At 40.8% G+C, this 10,432-nt stretch overlaps 1 protein-coding gene and 1 non-coding gene across 2 annotated transcripts; both read left to right on the plus strand.

Moving 5' to 3' along the window:
- Positions 1 to 1,435: 1,435 nt before the first annotated feature.
- Positions 1,436 to 10,044, plus strand: LOC145215200 (uncharacterized). The gene is made up of 22 exons (XM_080083866.1): positions 1,436 to 1,578; positions 1,687 to 1,745; positions 1,859 to 1,981; positions 2,175 to 2,282; positions 2,355 to 2,513; positions 3,274 to 3,356; positions 4,110 to 4,192; positions 4,443 to 4,545; positions 4,845 to 5,007; positions 5,076 to 5,234; positions 5,407 to 5,604; positions 5,769 to 5,915; positions 6,141 to 6,271; positions 6,335 to 6,506; positions 6,607 to 6,771; positions 7,136 to 7,221; positions 7,475 to 7,643; positions 7,714 to 7,869; positions 7,931 to 8,098; positions 8,212 to 8,437; positions 9,047 to 9,258; positions 9,556 to 10,044. Exons 1-22 carry the CDS (start codon positions 1,550 to 1,552, stop codon positions 9,681 to 9,683), a joined length of 3,027 nt encoding a protein of 1,008 aa, XP_079939992.1. The 5' UTR covers positions 1,436 to 1,549; the 3' UTR covers positions 9,684 to 10,044.
- On the plus strand, positions 2,788 to 2,861 carry Trnas-gga (transfer RNA serine (anticodon GGA)). Its single transcript has one exon. It is a non-coding gene; the product is annotated as a tRNA-Ser (tRNA).
- Positions 10,045 to 10,432: the final 388 nt, after the last annotated feature.

Consider the following 10,432-nt stretch of genomic DNA (forward strand, 5'->3'; position numbering starts at 1 on the left):
TTACGACTAAATTGCGAAAATCTTCGCGCCGGCATAAACTCTCGGACGGAGCCTAAAGGGGTCGGATCGGATTGCCTTTGTGCGTCAAAATGCACAGGGTTCTGGGAAAAGTCTTCGGTGTGACGTCGTCGCATGATATTGCACATAGTTGGAGCGTCCTTCAAAATAGTCTTGATCGTACCGCAGAAAAAAGAAGTAGCTGGTTTCAACGTAATGAGCCTCAAAACATCCTGAAATCAAACAGTTCGAGCAGAAGTTCTTGTCGTGACAGCGGGGCGATATTACGGACAGCACGCCAATTAATTCAAGGCTGTGTTTATTGACAAGACGCTTAGTGGCTATTAGGGTATGTCAGAGCGATTTTCAAATTTTCCAAGTTACAATTAAGAATTTTTCGTGATTTAACTCTGCGACGAAAGAGATTATAGGAGCCGGATGCGCAGATTGTTGTGCTCACTCATAACCGACTTGCAATTACGAGACGAGCTTTGGGCAATTAAGCGACAACTACAGGGTTTTTCATCGCTCTCGTTACGTCATTTCGCGTGGGGTTGGGGATATGAAAGGCCGTTTTGCGTGGTTGTATTTAGGACATTACCGCGTATAAATTGCGGCGATCGTGGCACAATTACCAGTTCGTTGACCGTGGTGCGCTAAATTACAAATGACCAGATGTTCTATGCTCCAATGTAGTAGGATCGCCAAATCAGCCCTTCAAAGCATAACGTACTTGTCTGTGTCAGGAGGTTGTTGGAAGTCCGCAGATATCTCATTATAAAGGCGAAAACTTTCTGCAATGGGATTTGTTTAGAAGGAAAGATTTAACAATAGAATAAATCGCGACGCAAATTAGAGGTTTCACGTTGTATCTGACGCAAATTCACGTATAAAGTACAGGTGGTTTTCTGTGGTATATGTTTAGGTAAATAAGATTTTTTGGCCTGTGGCAATATTTTTCGGCAAGGTTACGTCCTTTAGTGAGGCATTGATGGAAGAAAAGTTTACAAACTTGATGACGCACGCATAGTTGGCTGTGCAATATCGCGTCGCAGGCAAATCACTCAGAATCTGTAGGAGGACGGATTGCCCAAGGCGCGGTAAAAACGACATGACGACAACGCGACAACGCGACACTAAGTTTGATGACGTAGCGAATTTCGAATCGGATTTGAAAAGGGATTTTTCTGGCCCGTGTTGTAGCTAATTGTTCAACCGCGCCAAAATTAGATGTTTGCCGTCAATGTAATTAAAAAATGTCTGGAAAATATCCAAAGTTCAAACGTTTTAAACGCAGCGAAATTCGCGGTGATTCAGTCAGCATGTAGCGACGGCAATAACGTGATGTCATAGCGGTTCCATTTGGGAAGATCGAAGGAGCTGCGTCACAAAGTTGCATTGCCCCGGGCGAGATTTGTCCATGGTCGCTTCGCGCTGCAAACTGTTGTTAATATCAGACCGTCTAAGCAGGATTTGTTGTATTTTCCAGTAGTAGATTACAGGCGTCTGCACTGACAGACAACAGAAAACATACACTGATTAGTTAGAGAAAATGGCGAAGACAAGCCAGCAAATTGTATTGTAAGTATCCAGTTTTAGATTTTGTTTTGCCATGGTGATTCATACATTCAAGCTAAAGCTGCCAGAAATTTTAGGGCGTGATAACAGAGATGTTGTTTTTTTGTTTAGATTTTCTATTCTGCTTTTGGGCTTCGTTTCCCAGCGTGCAAGCGGCCAATGTACGGGTGGTAAGTTTCATTTTTGAATTTTATTTGGCAACAGTTATCTGAACATTTATTAAATGTTAAGACAGTCGACTATTGTTCATCAATCGTACTTATCTTGTAATTTTTACCTGCAGGCGGATTGGGATGTAAAGATTGCTATACGTGGTGCAAAGATTACAAACATCTTTGCGACCAATCAATTGTTGGAAAATATTGTTCTAAGACCTGCGGCACAGCCACCTCGTGTGGAATAGATGGTAAGTGATCAAATGTCATCTAATTAGTACGTTCAACAAAAACGAAAATTCACGAAGCTTAAAAGATTTTGGGATCTTGTGGGCATGCATCATGCATAAAGCAACAAAACAAAAGGGTTGTGTATGTTGTAGCACAAATGAGCATTTGAACTAAAGGCACCGGTTCTGCATATAGACTAAACTATGTTTTCAGCATGCGCAAACTGTGAACACAAATGTGTGGTCGACTCAGCTGCAAACACAGCCAAATGCGGTTGCTTTAACGGCTATACTCTCGCAAGTGACGGTCATTCTTGCGAAGGTGAGTTACATGACAAATATTACCATTTTCAAAGTTGAAACGTCAAGTAAGCTCAAAGTTCGTTATGTTCAGATATCAATGAATGCTTGATACCCGACATCTGCAAAAATGTGGAAGGCCAACCAATCAAAAATTGCCTCAATACGAACGGCTCATACAACTGTCATGCCTGCTCAGGAAGCGATATGAGGGGTTTTTACAAACAGGAGGGTTGTTGTAAAATTACAGGAAGTAAGTGTGATTTCCGTAAATATTTTGCTGTTTCATATTTCATATGATATGAAGGCGCTATACTTCAATGGGCCTGGCGTACTGTGATTTACATATGAGTGTGCCGTGATCGCTGGTCTGCATAGACGCTTCAGGGCTGATCCCAGTTATGAATTTATGTTCATCTTAACTGATACTGGTCAATCTGGCGATCCCCTACTACGAAGCTGACATGTGCAGCATACGAGGCAGGCAACGGTGCTTGTGATTCGACTTTCGGCGGATTCTCCACTGGGCCTGTGTAGCTCAGTTGGTAGAGCGCGAGTCCCGGAAAGACTCCTGTCGTGGGTTCGAATCCCACCGCAGGCTAGATTTTTCTAGCCTACGCCTTGCCATATGGTGGTGAATGCTTGGTGACCGGCTGATTCGGTATAGCGCCTTCAATGGGCCTGGCGTACTGTGATTTACATATGAGTGTGCCGTGATCGCTGGTCTGCATAGACGCTTCAGGGCTGATCCCAGTTATGAATTTATGTTCATCTTAACTGGAATCCATTTATTTTTAATTGATCCTCCATTTGTTTGATTCCTACAACAAATTTTTGTTTGTTTTTTTAAATTTATCAAATGGAAGAAATGCAAAATGCCTGAATTTTTTTTCTCCCTCAAATGGTTTTGTACAGAAAATCAACACTATTTAGAACTTGTTGGTTTCAGTTGCATCCCAATAGGTACAGTAAAAATACCTAAACAGCTATAATATTAGCATTCTAAATTCTAGACTTTGAAAGCTGCGGACAGAGTTCAACGACCGGCCGAATTGTAGGTGGAGAAAACACAGACATTGAAAAATGGCCTTGGCAGGTAATGTTCTTACCTACTTTACTCTGTTCAAAATTGTTCTCTAACTTGAAATCGACAACTTGACCTACGTAAATAATTAAACATTGTTATGAAGTACACGGTTTTGAATAATCTGAGCAAAAAAATCAGAGCCAATATATTGGTGTAGAACAGGGGTTCTTAACCAGGGGTACATGTACCCCTTGGGGGTACGAAGCACCAAAGTAGGGGGTACGACAGTCAGTGTGAAATTATGCATTATTTAGGCATATTTGTGAAGAATGCGTAACAAGTTACTTTGTTATGTGTAGTTGATTTCTGTAAATTTTGTTGAACTTACAAGACTATTTTAATGCATGCATTCAACACGTAAGTTATAAATACACTGAGTTTAATTCCCATTATTGTTTACTTCCGTTGGCCATTGTAGACAGGGGGTACGAGAAAATGTCATGAAAGCTCAAGGGGTACAAGCGCTAAAAAGGTTAAGAAACACTGGTGTAGAACATAACGACGTTTCGACAAGTGCTATATTGTCATCATCAGGTTATAAGAAAGTTTTATAACTTGTTGATGTCTTATAACCTGATGATGACAATAGCACTTATCGAAACGTCGTTATGTTCTAAACAAATATACTGGCTCTGATTTTTTTTGCTTACATTGGTATTATAATACCTATATTATAAATGCTTATAAGGTCGAACGTTTTCAGAAATACATTGTCAGCAACAGCCGTTTTGTGTGCGATTTTTATCAGGGTTTTATGTTTAGGTATACGTTGTGATCAGAAGCCAAGTTTGCGGTGGAAGCATCATCAACAAAGATTGGATCGTAACTGCCGGTCATTGTGTCGTGTGAGTAAACATTGTTGTGTTGTTGGCCATTTCTGCCAAGTCCATGATTGTAAGCAATCTTAAATTAAGGAAATCTTATTAAATAACACTACACGTTTCTGGCTTGGAAGGGACCTTGTTTTTGGTGCGAAGTAGTTGAAATTTGTGATGAGTATCAGTCATGTTATTCGTTTTTAAAGAGCGCTATGCTATATTTGTATTCAACTTGATAGTCAAATTAAATAATAAAAGGCCCATTTTCGATTTTTAGCGACATCGGACAGCAAGATTATCACCTACTGACTGTCGTCGCAGGAGTTACCGAAACTGTCAATCAAACCAGCGTTCACCACCAAACCTGCGATGTTGCTGAGGTAATTATCATACTTTTGCCAGCGTATTGGTAAATGTAACCTATTTTATTAGCACTACTGAGACATCAACAACACTCCATGTTTTATATGCGTGTCTTTGCTAAGGAGAGACGAGTAACGTTTTATGTTTAAACTAGTACAGTCTTAATAATATTAACTTACCTATCATTTTGAAGGCAGATATACCAGTTCATACAAATGAGCTTTTTAAAACACAAAAGTCCCCCCAAAAAACTAATCACATAGCAACAGAGTAGCAGAACGAGTCGTTAAAGGTGATTTGTGTTTTGTTCATAAAGATCATCCTCCATCCGACCTACACAAACCTGAGAAATGACATTGCTCTCATCCGAGTGTCACAGCGTTTTAACTACGGCACCTATGTAAAACCAATCTGTCTGCCAAACGGTGAAACACCTAAGCCAGGAGACAGATGTTTTGCTACGGGATACGGAACCACCTGTAAGTTATCGTCATTTACCAGTCGTTATAGGTTAGACAGTTTTTAAGGTAATTTTGCTCCTTTTTAGCATATCGAGGAGCACTGGCGGTTCAGCTTCAGGAGGTCATGCTTCCTGTGGTGGACTATGCAACATGTAACAAATCTTACAATGGGACAAAATATACAGTTAACCCCAACACCATGATCTGTGCCGGGTATGCGGAAGGCGGAAAAGACGCATGTCAAGGTAAATACAAATCAAATATTGGTTTCAAACGCCAAATCATTGCCAGCCACGCACTGTTTTGACTTGAGTTATAAAGCTATATCTGTTTTGCGCCACATTTTGCACATAGTAAACCAACCACCATACTTTTCATGTGTTGTGTAGAATTTTATTCAATACTGTTCTTTTGTAGGTGACTCTGGTGGACCGTACGTATGCCAACGTTGCAAGAAATGTGATTGGTACTTGGCTGGAATCACATCGTTCGGCATCGGGTGCGCCGATGCTGGACGCTACGGCGTCTTCACCAACGTTGAGAACTTCGAAAAATGGATTGAGCAGCAAATTGGATACACAGTTACAAAAAACAATGCGGTCTGCGACGAGTCAAGTAAGTGAAATATATAACAAAGTGATATCCTTAACACACCGTTTACCAAGAGACCAAAACAGATCATCCGCGCACTTCTCGCACATATGGTGAAAGATGAAATGAAATGTTTTTAGTTAATGGTTCCCTTATCGTTTTTTTTTTAACCATACCTGTTTCCGCAGCTTGGTCTCCATGGCAAGATTGGTCGGATTGCACAGAATTATGTGACACTGGTTCAAGAACAAGATTCAGGACGTGCAGTGGTACTAGATGCCGCGGATCCAATGCCGAAACTGAACCCTGCAACACCCACACTTGTTCGGAAGGACGTAAGTTTGATTCGTCATTTATTGTAACTACAAGGGTTGTTGAAATTAAATTATCAACGATATGGACTCACAACCACCACACCCCACCTATTTGCCTGTTACTGCAAATACAAGGCTTATCAGTTTATAAACAAGTAAATGTTGCTTAGTGGTACCACTCAAATCTTAAACTATTTACAGTACTATTACATACAATAAGTGTTTAACATTTAACATCGCATACAGGTTGGGAAGATTGGGCACCATGGTCGCAATGCTCACAAACATGTGGCAGCGCAAGTCGAAGCAGATTGAGATCTTGTATTGGCGGAATTGTTGGCCAGCCTGAATGCATAGGTTCATCTTCCGAAAGCGAAGTAAGATTCGTTTTCGTATGTCTGGTGTGTTTCTCGAGGAAATTTAACATTGTGTTTTTACAGCTATGTGGACCTGAGAAATGCCCAAGATGGGGACCTTGGAGTGATTACTCGCCTTGCACGCTTACATGCGGCACCGAGGGCCTCAAATCGCGGAGTAGAGCTTGTGAATACGGAACGCCCGGACAAGATGGCTGCAAGGGAGTAACATCAGAAACAAGAGGATGTAACATGAGTGAGTTTCATTATTCTGTATTAACACATCATCAAATGTTGGCTGGCGTAAACGTTGTGCAGTAGTTTTTAAACAAATAGCCATTATCATTTTTGTGTAGAAACCTGCCCTAGCTGGTCTTCTTACTCATACGAAAAGTGCAGCGTCACTTGTGGCACCGGAACACAAAAGGGAACTAGAACATGTTTGAATGGAAACGTCGGCGATATTGGATGTGAAGGAAAAACACAACGAACCAAAAGCTGCACACCAGCTACTTGTCCAAGTACGTTTAACTTTAATCCACCACAGTTCAACTTTGAAAGGCTTGACACAATTGCATCAAATGGCAAAACAAATGTATGAAGATTGTTACCTACAAACCAACTAAAATTTCGTGAATGAAATTCAAGATTTTGCCAATTGCCGTTTTGATGTGATTGTTGATTTTTTCGTTGGTAAGTACGTATTTAGAAAAAAAGAACCAACGGTCAATATATTGTACTCGCGCGGTTGGTGATAATTATTTGTACACAGCGTTAAAGACGAATTTCATTTCATAGTTTCTGTTTGCAATATTTTTGGACGAATTTCCTTCAAGTTTTATTGCCCTTAACTTATTTAAATGGTCTTTTCATTAAATGGTGTAGATGAGTGGACAAACTGGTCAAAATGCAGCATGACTTGTGGTGGAGGAACTAGAACACGCAGCAGAGGAGCCGAAAGCGAATCAGAGGTAATCTCAAAAAACCCTTAATACAAAAATTATAAAAAGTGAATAATCAACCGAACAGGCTCACTTTGCCACAAAATACAAACCATTTGACCTGTTTCAGAACGCGACCGTGTGAGTTGCTGATAAAACGTTGGAGACAACGCGGTGTATTTGACTAGCTGTTTTAAAGCACTTACGCGAACACTGTCTTAAACCCATTTCATTTGTTTGAAAAAAAGTTACCAAAAATCATATAAAAAGAGGTTTTTCTCAGGCATGCGAAACCGGCGAATGTCCACAATGGGGACGATGGGGAATATGGAACGCGTGCTCGAAGACGTGCGGAGGTGGAACGCAGCGAAGCGAAAGAGCTTGCGAGAATGGAAACATTGGCGACATCGGCTGCGAAGGAAAATCAGCGAGAACTCGAAAATGTTCAGAAGGTCTGAACTATCTTTTTAGCCATTTTGTGCGAATGGAGATTTTACCACTTGTTTCTGTACAAATTTGCAGAAAGCTGTCCAGTATGGGGTCCATGGGGTGTGTGGAATGACTGTTCAAAGACATGTGGAAATGGTACAAGAACGTCTAGCAGGGCCTGCATCAATGGGACTGTTGGTCAAATCGGCTGCACTGGCTCAACGACAAAAAGCGAATCTTGCAATGAACGTAAGAAACGGATCACTTGCTTTGTAAAACTCAATTGCCCAATAAACCATAATGTTTACAGAATTGTGTCCGATTTGGAGCAATTGGTCGAAGTTCGGATCTTGTAATGTCACATGCGGAGGTGGAATTAAGGTTTCGACCAGACAATGCGAGAATGGTAACGTTGGTCAGGATGGTTGTATTGGCAAAACAAGGCGGACCAGAGTGTGTGCCGAATCGATTTGCCCAGGTAAAGATTAGGATCAAAAGCAAATTAAAAAATGCCCCTAATATACATATCGGCGCTAGTACCGTTTTTATCCAGAATAACTGGCAAAAAAACTTGGTGTTTTGGTTTTTAAGTGTTCAGCCAATGGGCGGAATACGGTCCCTGCGACGAATCTTGCGGACCAGGCAAAAAAACTCGAACAAGGACCTGCCCGCATGTTGGTCTCTGCCCAGCTGACGAACACGGCGTAGTCCTTAGCCAACAGGCGGACTGCAATTTGGGAGAATGCCAATGGAACGCGTGGGGTCCTTACGGAGATTGTTCGAAGACTTGCGGAACAGGAGAAAAGACTCGAACTCGGTGAGTCAAACATTACCAGCAAACGTTCGTCATGACCAACGTGAAACAAAAACGGCATTTAAAAAAGGCCAAAAATTTGACTTGACCTGAATAAAACAAATTTTATGGGGTATTACGTGAAGTACAGCACTTCGTCTTTTCCTAAGTTTATTTTATTTTTCTCTGGCGGAGACAAGGTTTAAAAAAAATTATTTAACAAAATAATTGTCATCAACCTACTTGTTTCATTTTAGCGCTAGGTTACTATTCCGGCCGATTTTGGACGTTGGTGACTTCAAATCGGGCCAACTAGTTGAAACCTGATAATTATCTCCACGCTGACAAAAACTTTAGCAATTCACAAACGCATTTGAGAAAACAGCCTACCTTTGCATAGTGATATCATGTCTTGGCATACCAGTCAATGTTTAAACTAATAGTTGGGACTATGAGAATAATTACTGGGCCGATCTCGATATATTTGTAAACAATAAAGAAGAAACACCCTAAATTTATGAAACTCCTGGACTGTACATCAACAAGTATAGTAAAAGTTCACTTCTTTGGGCCTGTGAAGCTGCTTCAGTTTTTGCAGTGACATACCTAATCATAATTTTTGCTAATTCACAGGACCTGTAGTGCCGGCGCCGGAAAGTGCTTTGGATCAAGTGAAAACACAACGTCTTGCACACTCGCGGCATGTCCAGCCGACAAGTGCAGCAACGAAGTAAACGTGGATACACAAGAAGCGTGTACCTTATATACGAGGGCCGGATATTGCGTTCAGTTTGCGCCTTACATGGCCCTAAACTGCGCCTTGGAATGCTGCAGAGAGAGAAACGGTAAGAGAGATAGTATTTGATTGGGCACACTTTCTATTCCACGCACTTATTAAAAAACATTTTATATGACCTGAATTAATTATTTCTTTTTTGGGGTAGACTCCAAAAGGTATATAATTGTAGAGTACAGAATTTTTTAGAGATACGTCCAATACTTGCAAACCCAGTTAGAAAATCTCAACCGTATATATTATGTATACATGATGTCAAAGGCTACCCAACCTACCCTTCAAATCGCAGCGTTTTGCTAGATACAGTTCGCCATCATGACATAGGCTACGTATTCTATATTTCCAGGAATCGTCGCACCACAGCCCTGCCTAGACACCGTCCCAAGCGTATGTCTGATTTATATCAACCTTTGTCCGACAAACAACGCTTACATGAACTCAAACTGCCGCAAAACATGCAAATTTTGCGAATAGTCAACCTGCTTTTTGGGTTTGGTGTTTTGTATCGTCGTTCGGAATTGACATTTACCCGCTCTCGCAGCATGTTTGCTGCAAACATTTTTGTTCCGACATGAAATTATGTTCTTTATTGTCTCGTTTACCCGCGTTTAACACACAATACAGCCCAGGCACAAATACACACAAAAGCGGAAAAATATCAGGCTAAATTGATTTTCGATGATATATATTAGTTTGCGTTTTTTTTTTTGGACGCCGAGCTTTTATCCTTAAAAATACTAATTAAATATCAATGACAATATTGTTTCACCGGCAAAAAATATCTGTGCTTTTATTTTTACCGCCCAAAGCATGTGAATAAACAGTTTTTCAGAGACGTTTTGTCTGCTTTGTAGAGAGATTTGAAGACAGTTTTTTAAGCGGCTTGTAAGCTATACGTGGCCCTCGCGCGTCATTGATATTATCCGAAGTTGTAAACTGGCCTGAAATTGGAGCTCGAAACCGGCCCAAAGCCAAATCGTTTTTAAGAAGCCCGTTCATGCCCGAAAGTTTGATTGACAGGCCTATACATTAAAGCAGTGGTTCTTAACCTTTTTATAACGGCCGAACCCCTACGATATTCTTCAGCCTTTGGTCGAACCCCAAAGCTACATCCTAAGTGTTTAACCCATTTTGTTTGGTGGGTCATAATTAGTTTTTCTTCAAACGTAGTGGCGATAGTTACTGTTTGTCCTTTTTTTAAATCTGACTTAATACAAGTAACT

The sequence above is a fragment of the Phallusia mammillata genome, chromosome 2, assembly GCF_965637545.1.
Source record: "Phallusia mammillata chromosome 2, kaPhaMamm4.hap1.1, whole genome shotgun sequence".
In the NCBI taxonomy this organism is placed as follows: domain Eukaryota; kingdom Metazoa; phylum Chordata; class Ascidiacea; order Phlebobranchia; family Ascidiidae; genus Phallusia; species Phallusia mammillata.